This window comes from Fulmarus glacialis, unplaced genomic scaffold (assembly GCF_000690835.1).
Source record: "Fulmarus glacialis isolate BGI_N327 unplaced genomic scaffold, ASM69083v1 scaffold10750, whole genome shotgun sequence".
NCBI lineage: Eukaryota > Metazoa > Chordata > Aves > Procellariiformes > Procellariidae > Fulmarus > Fulmarus glacialis.
In genome coordinates this window covers 1-25325 of record NW_009189589.1, presented here as the reverse complement: position 1 = coordinate 25325, position 25325 = coordinate 1, and the positions used below count along the sequence as shown (strand labels likewise).

The window sequence follows — 25325 nt, the reverse complement described above, 5'->3', positions numbered from 1 at the left end:
AGCAGCTCAAGGGAGGTGATCCTTCCCCTCTGCTCAGCACTGGTGAGACTCACCTGGAGTGCTGGGCCCAGTTGTGGGCTCCCCAGTACGAGAGAGACATGGACATACTGGAGCAATTCCAGCAAAAGGCCACTAAGATGATTAAAGGACTGGACCATCTGTCATACTAAGAGAGGCAGAGAGCTGGAAATGTTTAGCCTGGAGAAGGCTCAGAGGAATCTTACGAATGTGCGTGTGTACCAGATGGTAGGGAGTAAAGAAGACTGAGCAGACTTATTCTTAGTGGTGCCTCATGAAAAGACGAGGTGATAGGCACAAACTAAACCATAAGAAATTCCATTTAAACATAAGAAAACACTTCTTTTGCTGTGATGATGGTGAAATACTGGAATAGGTTGCCCAGAGATATTGAGGAGTCCTCTTCCTTGGAAATATTCAAAACCTGCTTGAGCAAGGTACAGCACAGTCTGTTCTAGCTGACCCCGCTTTGAGCAGGGAAGTTGGACTAGATGACCTCCAGAGGGACATTCCAACCTCAGCCCTTTTGTGAATCTGTATACATGTTGTTTCTATAATAGTTAATGTGTCAAACCTTTAAGTTGTTGGGGTGAAATGACAAAACTAATAGCCAGTATTGTGTAAATACTGAGAGGTAGCTAGGAATTATAAATGTTTTTCGTCGTATGATAGATGCCTCTAGGTTACTGGAAAGTATCCCAGTGGGCCACTGCAAACTTGTCCTAAATTCATCTCAGGCTGAGCTTTGAGAATAAACTTGGACTGTCAAGTGGTGTGACTTGAGCAAAAGTGACTGTGCCACCTTCTTTGCTTACTTTATAGAAGCAAAACCATAACCTCAAAAAAAAAAAAAAAAGAGTGGAAGCTTAGTGATCAATCCTTAGTTTGAACATGAATTTTATTTTTTTTAGTTAAAATCTGGATTATTTTTTCCAGAGAAAGGGAAGAGAAATTACTTCAAGGTATTATGATGTTTCTGGGGAAGTGGCTTAAATTCTTCTACAGTTATTAAAAATTCCATGAATAGACAAGTTTCTGCTTGGAGTTCCCTTTTTTCATTCTGGAAAATTAGCATTTACCATTAAACTTTTAGAGGTGATTTGTAGTTAAGGTCTTCCATAAAGTGAAAAATGCTGTATGTAAAAATACCGAGTTGGGAGTCTTGCAGTGTATGCTTTTCACTTATATTTTTTTCCTGCATAGCTGCATATTTGTTTGGAAGGTCTATGCCTTTCCTTCTCTTAAACAAGCCTGAAAGGTAGAGAGACAATTATGAGCAAGAAATGGACTTGTTTTCCAGTGTGCCATTCAAACCGCTGGTGAGGAACTCATCTTTGCTCCATAGAGGCTGCGTGGTATATTCTTTTCTGACCAGTCTGTTCTGCTGTGAGGAACCACTAGATACTGGCGTTCCATAGAATCTGCAGAAGTTCTTGAGGGAATAGGAATCAAAATACATCAAGTGTTGAGAGGAGGAGACCTGCGGGCAGAGAGAGTGTGAAAATGAACTTTGTTTTGATGGGGAAGAGAAACTGAGAAGACTTTCTCTGGCTTGTCATACAGTACTGCTGTTTCTTTGGGGAGACGGAATATAAGAAACCTTTTGCTAATGTTTTCATCAGCTCAACACTTGAGGACTCATCAGTAAGGATGAATAGTAGCGTGTATAAGTGATAATAATGCTGACTATGCCTTGATTTTAGGCCTATAAGCAAACTAAGAGGAAAAGAGATCAACTTTCTTTAGTGTCAATTTCATTTACAATTTTTTCCAAAAATACTTGTGATGTTTTGTCCTGGTTTCGGGTGGGATAGAGTTAATTTTCTTCCTAGTAGTTGGTATAGTGCTATGTTTTGGATTTAGTATGAGAATAATGTTGATAACACACTGATGTTTTAGTTGTTGCTAAGTAGTGTTTACGCTAGTCAAGGACTTTTCGTCTTCCGATGCTTGGCACAGGTGCACAAGAAGCTGGGAGGGAGCATAGTCAGGACAGCTAACCCAACTGGCCAATGGGGTATTCCATACCATATGACGTCATGCTCAGTATATAAAGCTGGGGGAAGAAGGAAGGGGAAGTTCAGAATTATGGCGTTTGTCTTCCCAAGTAACCATTACATGTGATGGAGCCCTGCTTTCCTGCAGATGGCTGAACACCTGCCTGCCGATGGGAAGTAGCGAATTAATTCCTTGTTTTGCTTTGCTTGCGCACGCGGCTTTTGCTTTGCCAATTAAACTGTCTTTATCTCAACCCACGAGTTGTCTCACTTTGACCCTTCTGATTCTCTCTCCCATCCCGCTGTGAGTGGCTGTGTGGGGCTTAGTTGCTGGCTGGGGTTAAACCACGACACATTTTCAGGTGGTGGCACTCAGGTGCTTTGGATATCCTCTAGAGCAGATTTAGAAATGGAGATGCTTCATGTTAATTTACATTTCCACAGTTGTTGATCTGTCTCTACCACCCCTGCTTTCCCCTCTCCCCCATTGCCAAATAAAAGAAAAAACAAATCCCTTTCATTCTAAATAGTTAAAGTTTTTAATTCTAGCTTCAGTTTCCAATATTAGTGAGTATTTCCACAAAAATTATTTTTTCTTAAAAAGCAAGACAACTTGTCTTAGTTATTTAAACCTATGTGTTTCTAGCTAGGCCATGTATGGAGAAATCCAAAAACAGTCAATGACCAGACAGCTTTTCATCATAAACATCTAGTGAAAACTAAATGTTTAAAAACATGACACTTCAGATGGTAAAAGTTAATAGGGGGTTAGGTTTGAAGATGGAATAGATTAAGATTTAAGAATAAGTTTTTAGTCTTGAATTATAATGAAAGTCAGCTTGAAGGATAAAGCAGGGAAATAGATTTTTGAAGGAAACAGGACAGTAATTTTTTAGATTTGGATTATTTTGAGTCTTACGACTTATTTTTCTATCTAGTACAAACAACTACATGACTGAAATATTTTTCTGATAAAAATAAAGTTGGTGAAAGAACAGATGTGATTGTATCAAGAATAATTTAGCCAAGTCTAGCCAAAAAAACAGGAGACTTAAAATAACAATTATATTGTGTCAGACATTTTTATAGTGGCCTTTTCAAAAAAAGGATTGGTTTTAGAACAAAATAGAGGAACTTAAGCTTTGCTTTCAGACAATAAATGGAATCAGCTTACTAATCTTACTGCTTTTATATGAATGTTTTTTCACTCTGAATTAAGAATCTGTATGTGTGATGAATTTGTTGTTGAAATATTTTTGCAGAAAATTTCAACTTCTATTCATCCTTTTCAGCCTCTCGTCACTTCAATATCGGTGAATGTCATCCTTTAAGCCATTTGATCCCACTGAATAAAACTCACTTTTTAAGTGCCATCTCTCATATTTTGCACCAGACTGTTTTTCTTGTCTTATGTGGATGCTTTTTCAAGGAGAAATATGAATTGCTTTTTATTAAGAAAAGGAAAAAAGTATGTAGCGGTGAATTGGAAAGTATGTTTTCCTTTAAAAAAAAAATGTAAATGTCAAGAGGGAGGGAGGGAAATTTCTGAATGAGATTAAGTCTGGAAAAACATTTCCAGCTTCATTAACTGTGGCTTGAATGACCATTAACATGTAATTTGATGATAGTAAATACAGAAACTGAAAAAGGAAAGGAACAACTTACTATGGCTAGCAGGTAATTAAAGCAGATAGAAATACTGCATCTGTATTTTTTCTGTAATGTAGTTCTGAAACAATGCTGCTGATATAGGATCAATCAAATAATTTTTAAGTCATAGTGTTGAAATAGTCTGAGAAGCTTTGTAAAGAACTGCCATATTTCGATAACATTTGTATAGCAGAGCTCTCCTTATCAATTAATCAAGTAAGTGGTTTAGGACTACTTAGCTTGATTTTACAGGTAGTTGAAAAATAAGTACTCATCTCCAAGGAGACTTTATAAAACACTTAAACTATTTTCTGCTGGTATTTGCTCCCATTCTGACTAACCTTTGAAGCTTTTTTTTAAATACTCTTTTCCTCTTTCATAACAGTCTTTCTGCACGTGTTCTTGGGTTGCGTTGAAATCTGTCATGAAAATTTTTTGATGTCATATTCAGATTTAAACTTACATTAAACTCTATTCTGACTTACTCTGCAAGTTGGTTTTACACTTTGGCACAGAAAGCAAACTTATACGCAGTTAACAAAACTACGTATCTCTTAATCATGCAGGTAATACACTGCTTAGAAATAGCTGTAGTTGAGAACAGCGTAATATGAATGCACAGAATTGGATTGCTGAACACTGTAAACTTACGCAAGTCCATTAGAGCCAGCAATGCAAGCGTAGAACAGCTGAGCATTTCTCTCAGAAATAGATGTCATGTAGTAGCCAAGTGGGGGATTACGTGCCAGGTCATACAGAGCAGTAGTGGTGATGTCTCCCCTATAACTGGGGAAATAGTCCTGTATAATTTGGTTTATAGTAAAGAGGTGCACTTTACCTGTATCCAGCTGCTTCTCATCTTTCTGCCAAGGTCTTCAAGACTACTTTTTCCTCCTGTAAAAACTGTTGTGGTTCAAGATTGTGCAGATAATTCTGGGATGTTTTGCTCCTGAAAATTAGTTAAATTGAATCTGGCCAGTAGGGTGTTCATCTGCAGCATTCTTTAACGGGCATCTTAGACATTACTTCTAGTCAGTGGCTAATGTTATTCAACTGAATATCCAACCCATGTCTCATAGTCCTATGCTTTTACCTTCAAATAGCTCTTCCCATTTAATCTGTATTTCTTGTTTGTGTGACATCACATCTGCTTGCTTCACACCTGACGTTTTGCCTCAACTGAAGATACTCTGAAGGTTGTATTGTATTTGGGAGGTGCAGCATTGTATCTGTTTGTCATGCCTTAGCCAGGCCATGATTCTTTTGAAAACCTTTATAAAATGAACTTGTATTTCATCAGTGTTTAAGCTGTTTGCTTGTTTTCTGAGTAACTATGCTATGAAAATCCTGAAAATCAAATCAGAATAGTTTTCAGGATATAGGGCCTGCATGTTGTATCTAATGCACGTTGTATCTAATATTTATGCTCTTTTTTCCCACTCTTCTATCTTCTCCTTGTCTTAACAGGAATAACAACTTCACCTGTTCCCCAAACTGACAATCTAAATTGCATATTGGCTAGTAATTTTTCCTCTTTTTCCCTTCCATCAAACGTCACGTGCCTTCCATAATTACTGCCTTGTTTTCTGGAAGGGAAAAGCTAGATCTAAGGGCTCCTATTTTTTTATTGTATTTTTGAGAAATATTTGTAAGTGATATCTGCCCTTATTTCCTCTCTCTTTTCTTCCTCAGAAACCTGGGTACAGTTATCTTATCTGGAATGCCTTAGCTCATCACTGGTACAAATCCCTTCGCTCTATTGTAATTTGTTGGGATGAGGAAAATACCCGACTTGTCCATTTTCTGCAGCACATCCAAGTATACCCATATAAGAAAAAAAAATGGAATTTCTACTAACCATAGCAGGATGTCGTCTGTTCTGCAGTGGACCCCACATATCCAGTCAAAGACCTTGTTTTACTGAATGGAATGGAGTTTCTCCCAAGTATCTGTTTCTGTCAGCCTCACATATGCACTAATGTCTCTGTCAAATCCCCTTTGTCCCCCTAAGGTGGTATTCCACTGGTGAGACCCAGTCTTGGAGACACTCAGCTGCTAGAGCAGAAGGAGCAACATAGCCCGATTGCCCACTCTGCCCACTGTAACGGGTGAACTGTTTCTCAGTTCACTAGTGATTGCTAAAATCATTTGGAAGGTAGCATGTTGTGTTCTGGCCCAGAGACCTGAGGTTTAAACCACTCTTGACTCCTGGCAGCAGACTGCATGGCTTCTGAACTTGTGAACCCCATCTTCCTGTTGTTGCTCGGCATGATGGTCTATAAAATGCAGTGCAGGTAATGTGCTCCTTTTGTTGAATCTTTGATTGCAGAGTGCTCTACAGCTGTAGATTTACCTGCTGGCATGCTTTTGATTTCTGTTACCTGGTTGGCTTGTTAATGGCTATTCCTGTTCCTGGATTTGGACAAAGTGTGTATTTCCAAGATAGGCTATTGTAACGTAAAGCTCCTGATTAGCTCCCAGAAAACCTCTCATTTGTTGTCTGGTACAACTTTAGGAGAACAAGAAAAGGCAACAGTGAATGACCGAATTCAGCACAGTGGCCGTTCTGTCCCTGTGCCGAAACATGCTCTGTATCTGTTCTTCGGGTGAGGACATCTCCTACCCCACAGTTAATTGGAATGTGGCATGCCTTTTTCTGATAATTAAATTTTGAAGTACAGGCCCTGTAATCATTTATAAATATGCTGAGCTGTAAATGCAAGTGGGTCTTTTCAACCAGTGGGATTTTCAGGCAAAGACTTAAGAAGAGTTGATATTTCAGTGTGGGTCACACACAAATAAATAAAACACAGAAAGAATTGGTAAGTCAAGTAGTTAATGTGATACTGATCTGTACTTGGCAGTTCAGAAAGTAGAAATGGGTTATCAGGACATCAGATTACAGGTACTTGAGGAGCATGTGTTTAGGAGCATGAGGAAAGCGTCTTTAGGTGTATGTGCCCCTGTGAGGCTTTATGCCTTATGCATATGGTACTGAACATCAAGAAACCTGAAAATATTTTTTTTTTTTCTCCCCTGTTTAATTATCAGCTTAGATATTAGTGAACAGCGCATGTCCTCTGACTTACCAAGACTTCTCTTTTATAGAAAATTAAGCGTAAATGTTTAGCAACAAGTCTGAAAGTGAAAAGTGGTTGTCGTTTGTTTTCATTCAAAGGTTGAATGTTAGGTAGAAATGGAAATCTGTTCATGTTCTATTCTTGGAAATAGATTATGATGAACTTCATGGCATCATTCTCTAAATAATTAGTTGTAAACAGAAGACATTAGAGATTACTTTGGAAAGCTTGTTGCTGTAATAAAAATAATTCAGTATTTGTTTTCAGAATTTCTAAAGGAATAAAGTACTAAATTTTTCTTAGGCATAAGTTGAGCTAACGCATGAAGACTGTTGAACAGCTAGAGGATATTTTCATAGTAAATTTTCTGTGGAAGTATATTTTTTGGGGAAAAAATTTCAAGTTCTTGCCTTCTGTGGATTTTATCTCAAAGGAAGACTGGTGTAGTTAGACCAGCTTTTCTGGGGAGATGGTATTGGCAGGGGACACTACTTTTACAGCTGCAGACCATGTTTGTCTCTTCCCTGCTGTGCCCCTAATGCACTGGCTCAGGCATTTAAGATGACTTGCAGTGAACGAGATAGCTGAAGAACAAGTGCCTGCCTTCCATCTTTTCTGTGATGTCTAAGCAATCCTGGCCTAAGGTTCTAGACCTGTTTCTGTTGTGTGGCCAGCAACACAAAGGACTGGACTGACAAAGCATCTGTATTTGCAGTATTTTCCATAAGGGAATAAAAGGTCTTTCTAGATAAAGGGATTTTTTTTTTAATTTAAAAAAAAAAAAAAAGAGGGGGAGAGAGATGAGCATACATAGGTTTTGGGGTTGGGATTTTTTTGGTGTACGTAGTATGGCTTTTTAAAGGAGGGGTGTTCAGATTTAGCAATAACTTGGTTTTCCCCATTGAATGCTCTGAGCAGAGTTGTCTCTTGGTTACAATTTAAGGAAAAAAAAGGTCCTATTAAAAAAATGCAACTTCAAAGATTGTTATACGATAAAATCTTCAGAGCTTATCTTGTGGTGTTCAGTGTCTGGCTAGCAATGCATGAGAAGGAATAAAATGTTATGTTATAATTGGCTGTCTACTTTCTACGTAGTAATGCATTTGTAAGAATGTACTCTGTGATTGTGGACAGTTTTTCTGAAAGACTGTTTTAAATAACTTTGAAGTATTTTCCTGTATTACTATATCTTTATAATGTACTAAGGAGCAGAAATTTGTCCGGTAAAACCAAACTTTTTCTGGGGTTATTTTATTTATTTTGTCTTAAATTGACCTTTCATTGATCATAATACATAAATTTTAAATGCTTAAATATAACATACTTCACATTATTTGGTCAAGAGGAAGAAAAGGGGAAAAACGAATGCAATACCCATTAAGAAAAAGTATGATCATTCTGGACTATAGTAGAGGATACATTTCTACATAAAATTAATTCATAATAATGCCTGGAAGTTTTTTGATGTTTCTTGTTGATGTTGTAGACTAAACTTTTCTGTTTGTGACCCACTGTATCTGTGGGATGTGACTTGTCTCTAGAAAACCCTTGTTACCGTTTCAGAGTTAATCTTACTTCTTCCTGCGTCTCGCAGTTCTTATCTATCCACAGATAGCAAGAGTAGGTCAGGCTCATTGCTCCGTGTGTTCCCAATCATTAACAGGTTATGCACGAGCAATTCCTTGTTGGCACTGTAATGTGTAGTTCATTAAGTAGGTGTGCAGCACTGAGAAAGTCTTGGGATGTCCCTGGAGGCTCTGGTGTTTCAGACTAGAGGGTACAGACAGCACCACTGCTCACAGGCAGCAGCACCCCAGCAGCACTGGGAACAAGACACTTCGCCTGAACTAGGCTGAATATAGCGTTCTGACCCCAGGACCCACATGTTAAATTTAAAATGAAGGTTTACCAGAGACATAAGGTTGATGTTTGTGTAAGATGCATAGTGATGTTGTTTTCGTATAGGTATTGGTTCCTGTTTCAATGTAAAATTAGAGAGAATGAGCCACACACATTTTTGGAGATATTTTCTCGGCTGCAAGATATATTTGGCACCTAATACTAGTATTAAGGTGAATTACACATTTTTAATTAAAGCATTCCATCGTGACTGAATTGCTGGCAGGAGCAGATGACCGAAGTGCAGCTGACTGTGGAAGACTTGTCAGCTCTCCAAACCATAACATCTGGTTTGGAGTCAAAAAATATTTCTCAGCCAAATAGTAAAACTTTCATCTTTCAGCCACAAACAGTGTTGAGCACTGATTGTTGTTCGTATTACATGTAGTTCAAGACACTGAAGCTCACACAGCAACAGACTTGCTTAACTTACCACATAGAATATAACTAAAAACTCCAATACTCAATTATTGGCATAAAAAAGGTTATAACTGTTATTGTTACTAACTTACTCTGTTGTAGTTCTTCAGACCAAGGCATGTAGTATTTCAGTAGATTCTTAATAATTAATTATGTTACTGTTTTGTGTGAAAAGTATTAAGGCTTCAGCTGGCAATCTCAGTGTTCTTGGAGAGAGTATGGTTGTGTCTGCACCTCTGGAATGATATGGTAACTGAAAATACAGTGAAGCACAATTTAATTTTTTTTTCTGTCACCTGATAGGAACTGCAATGTGTATGATGCATTTAGAGTGGAGCTGGAAAAAATATCAATTACTCAGATGAGTAGTTTATGCTTCTTAGTAATACGCAGTTGTACTGAAAAAGCTACTAGTATTTTTAAAAGCATTTACAAGCATGCTTAGGAAATGGCTCATCCTCCAATTTAAAAATAGAGAGTGCAAAACTCATCTGCCCACCTCCAACTTTTGCAGCCTTAGGGCCTTTCAATTTTCAGAAACTTACTTGAGCAAGAACTAATTATTTTACCTAGAACTTTAAATGTATTAATATGTTCCAATGTATTTCAGTTTCTGCTTTCATTTCCTTGACATGCTGTTAGGTTGCTTTTGCTTCAGTTAGTACAGACTTTTTTTTTCTATATTTCTATGCTAATACAGTGCATCAAATTCGCAAAGATAAAATCTGATATAGCTATTCCATTACTTTTAAAATACTGAGATTTATAATAGAGTAATTTGGTAGAGCTAGAATTCAGGCTGCTGAAGAACATATGTTATGATACAATATTCAGTTGCATGCATTTTATTTTATTTTTATGAATGGTGCTTATTGAATTTGTAGATGTTCAGTGCTTTTTGTATGGAGTAAGTGGATGATGAGAATTTAAAGATACCTTCAAAATCGGGCATTGCATATAGGCTTATTTTTCACTTGGAATTTTCAGTGAGGGTCCTGTTGCCAAATCATAATACCCTTGAAAAAACTGTATGATTTATACTTTCTGCAGATTATAGTGCTGCATAACCTGAGACTGGAACACTGCCTGAAGTGGAGAACATCATTATGGCACTTCTATGCACAAAGACAGGAGTCAAGGGCTGTTTTGAGGATGGGATTTAACCTAGTGTTCTGCAAATACTTATTATAATAACGTGATCATAAGTGTGATTTTTTTTTTTGTAATACCTTTTTAACTACATTGTCTAGCTTCTCTAACCAAAACTAAGGCCTCTTCATGCAAAATACTGCATGTACGTTTTAAAAAAACAAAACAAAACCCAGTTTTCAAAGTATTTCTGATGTGAAGAAAGGAGTTGAGCACTGGACACCATTTAAATGACAGGGAAACTAACCTTTGGAATCCAGTAGCTGAGAGTGTATGTTGGTGACAGGAGGGAGGTGGTCAGAAGTTACTGTTGGCATCACCAAAGACAATGAGAATATAAAAGGTTGAAATCTTGGGTGAAAGGCATTGCAGTGATAGTTGTGATTCTGCTAATGGAATTGCATGTGGTTTTGTTGTCATTTTTTTGCAATGTATTGGAGGAGTTTTTAGAGCCTCTGAACCATGAAGCTCTTTCACAGTAAGAAAACCTATTTTTTTTCTAGGGAGGAAGAAAGCCAGAAGTCTTCCTGTTGCCTGCAGAGATATTGGCAGCATTAAGAACAGTTTCCAAAACCATGGAAGAGCTATTTTTTTCCTTTCATTAAATAATGTGTACATATGTTAGAAAAATTGAATTAGAATGATGTAAGTTAAACTTTTTTTAAAGTTATTTCCTTGCTATATAAAGATGAGTGAGGCAGTTTAGTTTTTTCTTTCCATCTGATACTGTTTCGGAACTTTGTTTTTTAAATATAAAGCCTGCCCTTCTAGTTTTTTTGGCACAGGTAACAGAATGGTATGTGTTTTGTTATTTCAGACAATAAAATTTAGAATACAATGTCTGGACTCCTGTTTAAAAAACCAAACAAACAACACGCTTCCCCCTCTGCCCCAACCCCCAAAAAAAAAAACAGCTAAAAAAAAAAAACAGAAAGCAGAGCTTGTTATATTACATGGCCAAAATCTTGAATCTGCTTTTTCACTTATGAGAACTCTTTTGAGCTTTAACTTGTCTGAACACTTGACTATAGACACTTTTTCCAGTCCACAACACGGAGGCTGTGCTTGGTGCCAGGAGAGTGATTCTGGGCCTTCTTCATATTTCCTGGCCCTGAGGGCAAGTCAGCTCAGTCTTCCTGTGTTGCCTGGTTGAATGCTAACAGAGGACTGGTCCAGGTTCTGCCCCACCACAAAAAAACCAAAAAAAAAAAAAAAAAAAAATCCCCAAAGGGGAGCTTTTTTCTAAATTCTCTGTTGCTTCTTCTTCATTTTTAAGATATACAAAATATACTAATCAGAAGACTTTTTTTCTGTTCACATATGTTAACAGGCAGCAGATCTATAAAACACATCTGGGAAGTGTGGGGATTTGCTGGCGTTCTTGGAGCACAAAATATTGTATTAAAACCACTTACTGTATGAGTACTTTTTTCACTGATATATACATATACACATGCATACACACATACTTATCCATATGTCTATGTTGGTGAGAGTACTTCCTAGTTAAAAATCAAAAAGACAACCTACCATGTTGTGGTGCAATTGAAACATCCCATAGGATATATCTAGTTACTTTAAACTTTCACTGAAAGTTAGGCAGCTTTGCTGGTTTCACAGCTGCCTTGAGCTGCTTAGCTCCCTGGGCTCCCCAAACTGTTGGCTGCCCTGCCAGCTACTTTTCTGACTGATTAGCTGGAAAGTTGGCGAGCTTATGTAGTGAGGGACCTCAGACCTTAGGAGATCCACATACATAGGATGCCTACTAGATAAGTTGTCAAAAATGAAATTGTTTCTGGGCAACCATCAGGCCTACAAACCAGAACAACCAATGTTGGCATTTTAGATGTTTCTAAAATGAAATGTTTAAGAATAGTTAGCATTTGGAAAGGAGGAATTTGAGATTTGGATTTTGTTCCAATTTAATTTCATGTTGTAATGTGTACTCTGTGTGTGTTATTCTCAGACAGAAAACCTCTGTTCAAATTTGTTTTCAGGCTATGCTTTTAATTCTTTGAAAAACAAAACATTTATTTAAACATGTTGAATGTGCTTTTTTCCCAGTGGTATTTACAGCAATGACATGCATATAAAGGCAAAACTTTCATCAGGAAAATTATAGGTTAAAAAGTGTAGAAAAACCATTCTACAAGATGTATAAGATTGTCATGATTAATACAGCATTTATGCAGTCACATTCATAATAATAATTGGTGTCTTATTTGTATCATGAAAACATGCCAGATTGTCAAAGTAACTTTCAGAGTGCCTAGGTGTTTTTTTCTTATGATTTAACAGATAACCAGAATACCTTTTCTCTAATATAATATTATTTCATGTTTGTAGGTAATATATGCTTTGAACACTAAAAACGATGAACATGAAGCTGCTATCCAAGCCCTTAAGGATGCTCATGAAGAAGAAATTCAACAAATTCTTGCAGAGACCAGAGAGAAGATCTTGCAGTATAAAAGTAAAGTTGCAGAAGAAATGGATCTCAAGAGAAAGATCCAGGTTTTAGAAGAGTCACTGGAAGATCATAAAAAGATGAAACATCAGGCCTTGACAGAATTTGAAGCCTATAAGGATAGAGTTGAAGATATGCAGCTTTGTGCAGAAGCTCAGCATGTCCAACGTGTAGTGACCATGTCAAGAGAAGTAGAAGAGATCAGAAAGAAATTTGAGGAAAGGCTACGAAGTTTCATACAGTTGCAAGTGCAGTATGAGAAGGACAAGCGTACAGCTCTGGAAGACTTGAGAGCTGCCCACAAGCTTGAGATTCAAGAACTTCTGAAGACTCAACAGAGTCAGAATGCTACTTTAAGTAAGGGGCAAGAAAAGCTAGAGGAGTTGCATAGACTGGAGCTGGAAGACTTGAACAGTAAAGTTGAAGAGTTAAGGCTGGAAAGAAAAAAACTCATTGAGGACTATGAAGGCAAACTCAGCAAAGCGCAGTCCTTCTATGAACATGAACTTGACTCTTTGAAAAGGTCTCAGCTTTTTACAGCAGAAAGTCTACATGCTTGCAAAGAAAAAGAAGTGGAGCTAAGAAAAGAATTTCAAAACCAGGAAAGTATGTTACGGAAGAACCTGGGAAAGCTTAAAACTGAATTGCAAATGGTCCAGGATGAAGCTGCCAGTCTACGGGAAAAATGCCAAAAACTTCAGGTGGCTCTTGGTACAGCAGAAAACAATGTTCAGGTGAGACTGATGATACGTTGTTCCCAAGAATGTGAATTTTCTTTTCCTATTTATGCTGTCTTTCCATGAGGCTGGTAGGTTGAGGTGATTGGAAAACGTAAACTTAATTTTCTGTCACTCCTACTTGATTATCATCTACTTCTAATTTCTTTTATTTATTTATATCTTAAAATCGATTTTATGTGTTTAATTGTCCCAGACTGAATTAATACTACTTTATATTCCAGTAAAATCTAGAAGCCCCTACCCAGGGGAAAGTTTTGGTCTCCTTCCTTTCAGCTGTTCATGAAAAGAACTTGATTGTTCTAGTCATACTGCCCAAAGTGTAGTATGCTCAATAGAATACTCAAAACTGTTACCCCTTAAAGAATAGACAAAAAAACCCAAAACCAAACTCTGTTGTCCTCCCCTCAAAGAAAGAAAGGAGAAGAAAAAAAAGGCAGAAAGCTAAGCAATGTCTTTGTATCAGGTCTTTGCATAAATTGATCCCTCTCTGCCCCCCAAAAAAAAGGATTCAGAGAGGGAAGGAGGATGTTGGTGACTAGTTCCATTTGAGATGTTATGCTGACAAACTGAAATGCTTGCTAGAAAAGTTGAGAAATCACTTGTCTAGACTGTAGACTTTCTTGCAGAAATGTATTTGACAGAAATGTCATACAACTGACACTATAAATACAATAAATATTCTGTATTCGGTGCAGTCTTGCTTGTAGAGATCATTAGTGACTACCTTGCCTAAACATGTTGGGTGTTAAGAAAAGTAGGTTTTGGGGGAGGTAAGGAAAAAAGATGACTTTCTGAATTGTTTTTAACTTTTTTATTATAACATCTTCAATGACGTTTTCACAAGCAGTTACTGAAATACTGCACATGTTTTCAGTATGTACTGGTTTTGGCTGGGATAGAGTTAATTTTCTTCATAGTAGCTAGTATGGGGCTATGTTTTGGATTTGTGCTGAAACCAGCGGTGCTAATGCAGGGATGTTTTAGCTGTTGCTGAGCAGTGCTTACACAGAGTCAAGGCCTTTTCTGCTTCTCACACCACTCCACCAGTGAGTAGGCTGGGGGTGCACAAGAAGTTGGGAGGGGACACAACTGGGACAGCTGATCCCAACTGACCAAAGGGATATTCCATACCATATGATGTCACGCTTAGCAATAAACGCTGGGGGAAGGAGGAGGAAGGGAGGATATTTGGAGTGATGCTGTTTGTCTTCCCAAGTAACTGTTACGCATGATGGAGCCCTGCTTTCCTGGAGATGGCTGAACACCTGCCTGCCAATGATTCTCTCCCCCATCCTTCTGGGGGTAGTGAGCGAGCGGCTTGTGGTACTTAGCTGCTTACCAGGTTAAACCACAACAGTGTTATTTAAATACTAAAGTTTCTTGTCCTTAAAGAAGGACAAGACATCCCAGAAATACAAAGTCTGAATTTTTTTGGTCAGCAAAAAATGGGACTGGGTATGCTGGACTTGAAGGAAAAGATTCTGTGAAATTCTGCTTGATTTTTGGTAGCTGTGCTGAGGTCTGGAAACAGTAATCTCTGTGGGTAAGCTTAAGTATCTTGTCTTTTGCATTTGTAGTTACTCTCAAGTTTCAAAGCCAGAAGTACCTTAAATGTGATGGTCGTAGTAATTTTGGAAGCATCATTGAGTAGAGCCGAGATGGGCCATAAGCTTTTCCCATTTACAATCTAATTCCAGCCCATCTTTTGGACTATCCTTCCTTCTTGTGTAAAGGCTACAGGGTGTAGTGAAAGAAGACTGCCACCTTTATCAGATGTTAAATTCAGAATATCTTTTTCCAGCTTCCCAAGGGGCCTTCCAAAAGTTCATTTCCAACTCTGTTCAGTTAACAAAGCAGAACTCTTGCCTTTCAAGTGACTACACCAAGGAGATGGGTTTCTGGCAGGTTGCAGCGAAGAGGAAACCCACTGTATGTTGATCATTCCTGCAATAAAGGAGTTTGTCTTGGTTCCAAACAAGAGGAAGAGTCTACTACAGTATTCACAGCAGATTTTTATGTCAGGTCCTGCTCTGATCATCATGGATGAGCTGATCAAATGCATCTGGTGTCCGTGTTTTGTTACGTGTCCTGTCCAGTGTTTTCCCCAATTCTATTTCCTGCTTTAGTTTCTGAAATGACCCTCTGCTATTCCAGTGACTTGAATAATGAGAAATCTAGCTTGCCTTTTAACACAGAACAAGATTTCCTTTTTCTTCCTGCATGGCTGAGAACACATCATCATCACACTACCTAAGATATGCTATTGTGAATCAGTACATCAGACTTAAAACATACTAACAGTTTGATTTAACTAATTGCCTAGCTCTCATTTTATGAATATCCATGTGCAGCTTAATTTGTGTCAGTACTAAACACTCATCGTTGCAATGAAGGACACTATAAACTGCTGTGAACATATAATGTATTCTTCAATGTGAAGAACTCTCAGATACCAGAAATCAGGTTTCTCAAATTGGCCCCCAAACTCTGTGGACTATTTTAATGTTTTTATTTTTCATACACCTTTTTGAATATTGTCACATTTCTCTTATGCATTCTTGTCGTGCCATATATCCAGTATCTTGTAGTGCTTCAGCAATATATTTGGAAAAACACATAATGCAGAATGAACATAATGGTGATATTACAAGATTTCAGCTTTTGTATGAATAAAACTTGTTTGCTGAAGGGTCTTTTCTGTACATTTTAACCTAATGCTCATTTAAATTTAAACATGATTGCATATAATGGTAACAGGCGTTATACTGTTCTTCCTCTAGGTTCTTCAAAAACAGCTAGATGATGTGAAGGAGGAGGAGATGTCATTGTTAAGCAAACACAAAGAAGTGGAAAGTGAGCTAGCAGCTGCTAGAGAGCGCTTACAGCAGCAGGCCACTGATCTTGTTCTCAAAGCCAGTATGTATGTCAGTAACTTAATCTGGAAATGAACTTCATCTATTTATTCTAGCCTTTCCTTTTTCTGTTAACCTTGTGCAGGTTTAGAGTACCTAAAGACTGTTCAGTGCTGTCCATAGATGTTTCTGACAAGTTTTGGGTTTTTTTAACTGTTTTGATATCACATGCATTGTACTTACGATTCTTTTTCTGTGTACTTATTTGTCCAAATCTTCTACTTTGTATGGCATGTGTGCATCTTCCAGGCCTTGGAACGTCTTGCCTTAACTGCACTTGTACAGAATGCTTCTGCTGTGTATCTATTCTCCACATAATCACTGAGACATGCTTCCCGTTTCTCCATCCTTTTTCAGTTCCTTGTCCTTTTGCTGAGACTGCAGTACTTTGCTTTACACCTACTGTCAGAAGACTTGCAGCTTATCAGTTAATAAATGTGTTAGGGTTTTCTTTATAGCTGTTTTCTTGACTTCTTTGTGCTCGTTGGCATATGGAAAGGCATAGAAAATGGTTTGAGATTTGCCTATACACATGTGGGTTTTAACTTACTGGCATTGTCTCTCTAGTAAACTGCTTAGTGGTAGGGCATGGGCATGGGCCCAAGTACTTGAACTTGGTTAACTATACTATAGGTAGGATTGTAGGCTAAAAATAAGCCCCTGGCTTATCTTTGGCCTTGTTCAACTAGACCAATTGTAGAAATACCTGATAATTTTCCACACAAGTTAGCACAAGCCCAGGGGCCCTTCCCAAAAGTCGGTTTGGATGAAATCACCTTGTTTTGAAAGCTGGGATGTTGCCAGACTGTGCCAGTCGGCCTTAGGGACAGAAAATTCTTCACAGCGTTAACTTGCTAATATTGTAATAGTTTACTATTTATATTATATACTATATGTAATACTATATTTACTATTACTGTAATAGCTTACTATTAGCTGGCTACATGTGGCCTAGCCCTCAAACTGTGTATGTGACTGTGGCCTGTATCAAGGCTTTATTTCTGTCCTTCAAATAATGAAGCAGTTCCTACAGATGGACTGAGTCTGTCTGCTGCCTAGGAGAGCTTCATGCCTAGGACAAGTGGCATAGATGAGCTAGCTAAGGTAAGGGGTAGGAGTAGTCTGCGCTATATGTTTGGACAATATAGAGGCCAGCTGGGACCCAAGGTTGCAAAGTCCTACTGGATGTAAATAACTCAAAGGAATGGGCTTCCTGCTAAGAGGATCTCAAATACGAATCTGACCCTCCAAAAAGTGATGTGTGAGGCACTCATAGAAAAATTCATGACCTGAGACTGTTGGAGGAAAAAAACCTGTTGTCATACACTCTTTGGCCATTCCTGTTTCTTTCCTCAGGCAGAAGTGTGGGAGAGGTTTGGCAGCCAGCCCCAGAGTTACTGCAAACGAACTTAAATATCCAGGCTATTTTTCCTTATTACTGATGGCAATGAGTCATCTGGGCTGCGAGTCCAGCACTGGGCTCCTCTGGCACCAAGGTTTTTAGCTTTACCAGAAATTGCAGTGTGTTTACGCTGTTCTGAGCTCAGTGGCACTGTCAGTAGTACATCTTTGCTTTACAGGACCTTGCTGTGCAACAAGAACCAGGAGCCCTGTTTACAGTCGTGCCACCAAGCCATTACCATGTGATATAATTCATTACCAGCCTGTTTGGAAATGGTTTCTGACACTGTCCCACTGCCATCTCCTTTGATTTTCAGCTCACACTTGGAAGTCAAAAATCTTGCCCCAAAGAAACTAAATTCTCATGCTTAATTACCATTCACAATATTTACTCATTGTATTGCAATTTGAGAATGCTGTATTAAGTCTATTATGGGAAATTAATATATTCTTCTGCCATTTATCCTGAGATTCTAAACTTGAAAGGAAACTGCTGCGTTTCATACCTTCTGTGTACAGGAATGGGAAACCTCTATTGTGTGTCGGTATTGCTAGGACAAAAGCTCTAGACCAGTGTATGTGTGCATTTACAATAAAATATGCATGTACGTAATACTTCCTGACAAACTTGAAATTCTAGTACGATTATTCTCCTTGTTACATTCTAAAATCTGGGTTTGCAAATACCCAATTTCTTAAATGGCTGAACTTTTGAAACAAGGTAGTTTTTGAAATATTACAGAAGTTAAGCGTACTTGTTATCTTAAGTTTTTTCTCTTCAGTTTTTAGTTTTATCAAACAAAAATGCCAAAATGATTCTTAGAATTCTTCAGGGCTTAGTACAATTAGAGATGTGCATTGTTTATAAAAATACTACTAATTTTGAAGCATTTTTCATGGCCAAATTCCATTATATAGCCCACTGTCCTTCCCTTCACATCAGTGCCCACAGACAACAAAGGCTAAAACAGTTTCCTTTTTGGCACATCTCTTGTTTTAACCGCAGATGGAAATGAATAGGGAGGCTTAGTGGTTTTCTCTTGTGAGCAGCAGTGACACACAGTCTACTTTCTTAGCTATTTCTTAGTAACTTAAATTTAAAAGCAATACCCTGTTATTAAAACTCAACTCATCTGTCATTTTTGAAGGTTATAATAAAATGGGGCGGTGGGGGGAAGTCTCTCCTAGAAGTTGTTACTACAAAAATAATAAAAAGTTTATTCTGAGTAAGTAGTATATTTTCTTATCTAGATGCTTTCTTTATGTGAAACTGTTAAGGATCTCTGTATAATCTTGAAAGTCTGTTTAGTTACCACTTCATTTTATCATATGCTAATTTTAAAAAGACATATTTCAAACATGTCTAGGTCATGTGATTTATGAAAGGGATAATAGGGTGTTTCTATCAAAAGAATCCATTCCAACGTGGAATGTCAGCTTAGGTATGACTTCATGATGCTTCTACAAAGATGTTAAAATAATGGGACAAGATCCCCTCTCTTGTCTTTCAATTGAACAAACTTAGGAGCATCCTCTTTTCCAAAATAGTCTTCTATCCCCTCCTAAGCCTTTCCCAGAATAACAGGAGTTTCATTGCTTTAGTCAGTTACCTAGTAGTAGTATTTTCAAGAATACAGATATAAATTACAAAGAACAAGGACAAAAATTTCTGAAGTCATAAACCTTTTTCCACTGGTGATATGAAGGACAGATGATTATACTGTCTAGCTTTGTAGATTTTCTTTTTTTAATATATATAAAGAAATTAAAAGCAAGCCTCTAACCTGCAAGGATTTAGATCATACTGTACTATGGAGAGAACAAGTTCTGTTACATCTTTTAGTCGTATACCTATAGCAAAATAAAGTGTAATTCCATAAGTTTTACATAGCTTCAGCTGCTATACCTAGCACACTGGTTAAATTATGAGTTTGATAAAACAGTAACATCTTTACCATTAGACTTCGATGTTCTGCTTTCTGTTATGTAGCTTATTGTGGGGTAAAAATGTGTGGTTTTAAGTGGGATGAGTTCTTCAAGATAGACTGTCCATGTTAATATTATTGCCTACCTCTGCTTTCTCTTGGAGTCAATATGCAACTTTGAATCAGGGAAATTGAAACTGAAGGAGCCCTGGCTCCAAGTGCTCTGCTGTTGTTGGACATTTTACAATAAAACTAAAAAAGGGAGAAGTGGAGGGGAAGGTAAGCATTGCAGTGAAGGTAATGGAGATCCATATGAAAGTTTCCACTAGAGTTGTACTTCTAGAAATTACTGAAGTGTGAATGTGTACTTCAATTACGTGAAACTAATGCTGTGAGGTTTTAAAGAGCTGTTTTGGTTTTAGGTCACATTGGAATGCTTCAAGCTACTCAAATGACTCAAGAAGTTACAATCAGAGATTTGGAATCAGAAAAGTCTAGATTAAAAGAAAAACTATCCCAACTGGAAGAGGAAAGAAACTTACTGCAGAGCAAAACACAGAGTCTGGATGAGCGACAAAGGCAGCAAATTCTGGCCTTGGAAAAGGTTAAACAGCTTATTGGCTTTAGCTGAATAAAAACAAAAGACCTAGAATTCTAAGAAAAAATGATTGTTTTAATTTTCTTTTGATATGACTGGACTAGGACCAGTAGTAGTGTGTTCCAAGTGTATCTCATGTAGCAACATAGATTGACTAATGTAGAGTGTAAAGTAAGAGTAGAAGGAAGGCAGATTAGATGTTGTTCTGACTGCTTTGGACATCTTTTAACAATTTCATTTAATTTATGACCTCATGTGTAAATGCCTAGTATCTGAAGTGTCTCAGTAAGGAGAAATGTGAAATGGTTAAAGAACAATTTAAAAAGCCGTTCTCTGAAAATGTGCTGAACATGTTTGAAAATATTGAACTGAAATTTTCTATAAGCTTGATACCTGATTGCTGTTTCCCCAGATTAAATAGAGCAAAAAATAGATTTTAATATAGATATATTGCTTTGCATGGATATATTGAAACTACCTTTTTGGTTATTGAATTATTTAGTCACTACTTAGTGTTTGCTAAATTTGTTTTATATGGAAGTTAATTTCTGTAGATTTATTTAATCGGTAATGTTTTTGTATTTTTTTTCCTCTTAATCTTCAGATTTTTTTTACTGTTTAATAGAAATGATTGTATTTTTCTCTGTCTTTTATAGAAAGTAAATGAAGCAAGGGAGACACAACGTGAATATTATGAGAAGGAGCTGGTAAAATTGCAAGCAAGATTGGAAGGAGAGGCTGCACAGTTAAAGGAGGCTCATTCTAAGACCTTAGAAGAATTGGCATGGAAACACCACACTGCAATTGAGGCTGCACACAGTAATGCTAATAAGGATAAGAAAAAACTGCAGATGGTAGGTTTTTGTTTTCTTAATGATAAAACATACTACAAAAAGCAAATGTTAGAGTTTGAACCTTGTACTGCATGGTTGTGTTGTATGGCAAGTATTATTTGGAGTTACCTGCAGATCTGCTGTGCCTCTCTGAAGAAACTGCTCAGCCTTTATTAAAATAAACATATCTTGCCAAAAAAAAGAGCATTTTACTGTCATTTGTCTGTATACAGAAGAGAAATTCTCAACTCCATACAACATACTCAGAAAGGTTGGTATATCACTCAAGATCAGTTCTTCTGAAGGAGGTGAAAGATTATGTTACTCTAATATTTAGTTAAAATTTTTATAAATAGTCCAGAAGTAAAAAAAGATATTATATTAGTATGTGTACTCAGAAGACGACAACAGCTGTTCCTAACTTATATCATAAAATTATGCTAACTGTATATTGACTAGTCATTTACCTTTGACTGGAATCCCAAAACTGAAAGGCCTTTTTGTTTCACAAAATTGGCGTTTTCTTTGTTGGGATAAATGAGAGGACCAATTTTGAATTATTATTTCCTAATCTGATTGTATGTACATTATACAGAAATTTTGCCTTATACAGTAAATACGGGATAAATATTAATTGTTTAGTTTAAGGCTTTGTTATGGTTCTCTGGTGTGCTCACAGGAAATATACCGAGAAACACAGCTGTAGTTAGTGATGTGCATCTTGGACTGGTTTTGGTTTTTTTTTTTTGTAAATAAAACTAGTGTGTTGCTGCTTAGTTTTATTTTTAATAAATCCCAAAGATTTTTTTCATGTCTCCCAGTAATGGAAGTAGTTCTCCAAGACATACACACATCTGATCTTTCAGGTTTACTTTCTTTGTAACTTTAAACATGCCTGTTATTAATACAATGTCTCTTAACGGTTTCTGGGAATATTTTTTTTTTTTTTTTACTTAAGTAAAAGTATGTCATAAAATGTTTGTTCTTAAATCATTAAATTAGTTAAAATAGGGAACATTTCTATAAATGTGAGAAATGTGAAACTTGATTTTAGCAAGGGAAAATTAACTATGAAAAGATGTCAGGGTCAAGATCTCAGTAAATCTTAATGAGTGTACTATCTCCTTTGTCAAACCTGTCTCACTAAGCACATGTTGTGTTGTTTGAGTATTCAAGGAAGAAACAGTCAGTCTCAAATGTGGAGAAGAGTTGAATTTAGTATAAAGAAGAAGCATGGTACAAGGAGCCTTGGGATAGAGGACATGAGGATTTATTGGGACTGGAAGACTGGGAAAGGCATCTGGAGTTTGGAAATCTTTGGAAAAAATGGAACAGAAGAGAATTCTAAAGAATAAGAATAGGACTCAAGAAATGGCTTAAATATATCTCTTTGCTTCAATTCTTCGATCTATAAAATGAGCTGTAAAAATGGCATCTTTTCATAGGAGGATTATGAAAATAGAGCTGCTAATAATTTTGCAGTACTGCACAGCTGTACTGACAAGTATCATAAAAGCACTAATTACTCAGTTATCAGAATAGGGTCTGAATAGCACTAGTGAAATTTTGCAGACAGCAGATTTCAGAGTGCGAACAAGAAAATTTGAGCAAGTCTCATTTAGCAAGCATCAATTGTCCCATGTGGTGATTGATCTGGGCCCGGTGAAGAAAACATGCACTTCTTGAGTTACATTGTATAGCAATGTATTATTGAAAGTGTAACCCTCTATTTTGTTACTCTGTCCAACTTCTATCATGAACAAAGAGATTCTGCAAGCAGTTTGTACACAAATTATTTATTGCCTATTGCACACCCTAATGAAGTGCTAGAACTAACAAACTACTAAGCTTAATGTGCTTAACATCCCCAGCAAAACACTTGAGGAGTCTCTGGTTTTGGATGAGGAAGAGCTGGCCTCCGTTGCTTCCGGGAATGGGCTGGATGACACTAAGCTGCTGTCTTCCAGCTCCCCAGTTTTCCTTAGAGTTTTATACCTTTTCATGACAGTCTTTTTCCTCCTGAATTCTTGAGCTCTTAACTCTCCCTGTCTGTGCAATCTTACCGATGCCTGCAGTTGTACTTTTTGTCCCGTGCATGGTTCTAGTCTATGTATTTTCTTAGCTGTTTCTGAGATATTACTGATTTCTCAGAAATCTGAGCCCAGGGCTACACAAAGGCACTGAATCGATGCTAAGCCGTGCATTACAGCTGAACCCCTAGGAGGGAATTAATAAAGGAGCTTCTATAGCTGCATAGAAAACCTTGAAGTCTTGTATTACCTGGCTCTGGAGCACCTTACCTGGCAACCTTAATTTTCTTCAAGAAGATTTTGTGATTATAATGAATTACATCGTATATTCCACTGGAATATATAATAAAGCTCTTAATTTTAACATGTTTCATGTTAAGTATTTTGTGACAGAAATTGTTCTTCTGAAAATATATTCTGAATATTAATAAAGCTGAAGCATACATTTATAGTTTTTCTTAAAAAAAGAAAAAAGTTTCTAACAAATATATATGCAACATAGGCTCATGGAAGAGAAACAGAATTCATCCAACAGAGTTGTTTTCAGAATTTGGCTATTACTCCACAGAGATCAAATGAAACAGATATGTTGTTTGATTCTTTCCATATAGTTGAACTTGAAGACTAATTGTTGATTTCTTTTGGTTCGACATAAATTTTACAGATATGGTGTGGGGCTTTTTTTCATTTATTGTAACAGCCTGAAAAACTTCCCAAAGCTCATTCTGGATTTTAAGCTTTACTATTTTCTGTGCGGATTATGTGTAGGAGATAGATGGGTAAAGGCTGAAGGATAAGCATATTATCAGTGTAATTTTATAAAAAGTAAGAACTTTTGCATTCTGTCAACTGAGATTGAAAAACTGTGAAAGTAGATAGTTTTAATGATTTTGATAATTAAGTGCAAAGTGAGACTAGTAATTGAGAAGAAGGTCCTGTTTGTCTTTATTTTGTGATTAATTGAGCATGTTGGATTAGAAAATGAACTGAAAAAATAAGGCATCCGTTGTAAAAGGATATAAATGTTCATGTTTTAACACTTTAAGGAATGGACAATTCTTGGTTGAGATCAGGAATATTTATGCCAGGAGGAATAATTTTCATGTGATGCACCTGTCCTTTTGCAATGACCGTATGGCAAGTATTTAATGTTTCTTCCATCCTTCTTATTTTGAAGGAGTTGGAGCAGCAGTTTGAGAAGGAGAAACTGCATTTGGAGGATGATAAGAATCAGCTCCGACAGCAGCTTGAAAACCTGAAGGAAGAGCTGACAACAAAACTGACTTCTGCCAATCAGGAGGCAAGGTTTAACTTAATTGTTCAGCTAATGGTCCTGTACACTACATCACATTTAATCAATAATGATCTACTGCTTAGAGTCCAGTACAAAGCTAGGACTACTCTGTTCAGTCTGTTTAGTGCCTTATTTCTGTTTAAAGTGGAGTATACTTCAAACATAAGTTACTTGACCGCTTCTGAGCACTGATTTTATTGTCCTTTACAAAATTAACAAAGCAAAAGAGATTGAGGTACAAAACAGTTGACAGTTTCTTGTTTCAACTCTGCTTATTTTCTCATTAGGTACACAGACCTCTACACAAAATACGTCAGGAGACAGAGGGAAAATTAACTGTATTTAAATCCATATTTATTTACAGTTAACATATTGTAAATTCTGGTCAGCTTCCTGACTTGCAGATGATCTTCATATATTTCTATCAAAAGATGACATGAAATACTTATTTATAGTAGAACCCAAATTATTTGCAATGTTTTGATATATGCAATCAACATTAAATGTATCATATCTCAATACAGTTTTAATTTTTTGAGTTTGAAATCGCCACCTTTTCATAATATAATATTTTTGAACTAGAAATATATTCTTACTGATATCAAAAACATCAACCCATTCTTGTCTGAAACTTTTGCCTTGTTTCAAGAAAATAATTCATTGGCTTCATTGTTCAACAGGCCATACATAAGATTTCAGTGGGCGCTTTGAGACAGACTTAAGCATGAATTTAAATATTTTTTTGCAGTGATACTTTTCATTATCGTTTTCTATACCATACAAGTTCTGGAGGTGGCAGGTGTTTGTCTAATTCTGGTGGCTTGCAATTTGCACAATTGTTAAACTTGCTTTAGAACAAAACTGCTTGTTTGTAACAAGCAGATTGCCCTTCTGAAAGTGTATATTAAATAA

The 25325-nt window shown here is 36.9% G+C and overlaps 1 protein-coding gene across 1 annotated transcript; it reads left to right on the top strand.

Annotated features, from left to right (window-relative positions):
• Positions 1-12565: 12565 nt before the first annotated feature.
• Positions 12566-24641, top strand: LOC104080307 (protein FAM184A-like). The gene is made up of 5 exons (XM_009582657.1): positions 12566-13414; positions 16201-16336; positions 20081-20262; positions 20913-21110; positions 24297-24641. The coding sequence occupies exons 1-5, from the start codon at positions 12704-12706 to the stop codon at positions 24603-24605; spliced, it is 1536 nt and encodes a 511-aa protein (XP_009580952.1). The 5' UTR covers positions 12566-12703; the 3' UTR covers positions 24606-24641.
• Positions 24642-25325: the final 684 nt, after the last annotated feature.

Bases quoted from the DNA above. Each gene is read 5' to 3' on its own strand.
- LOC104080307 (XM_009582657.1), top strand. From the start codon at position 12,704: ATGGATCTCAAGAGAAAGATCCAGGTTTTAGAAGAGTCACTGGAAGAT. The intron at 20,263-20,912 runs GTTAAACAGCTT...TGTCTTTTATAG, and splicing joins AAATTCTGGCCTTGGAAAAG to AAAGTAAATGAAGCAAGGGA. The intron at 21,111-24,296 runs GTAGGTTTTTGT...CTTATTTTGAAG, and splicing joins ATAAGAAAAAACTGCAGATG to GAGTTGGAGCAGCAGTTTGA.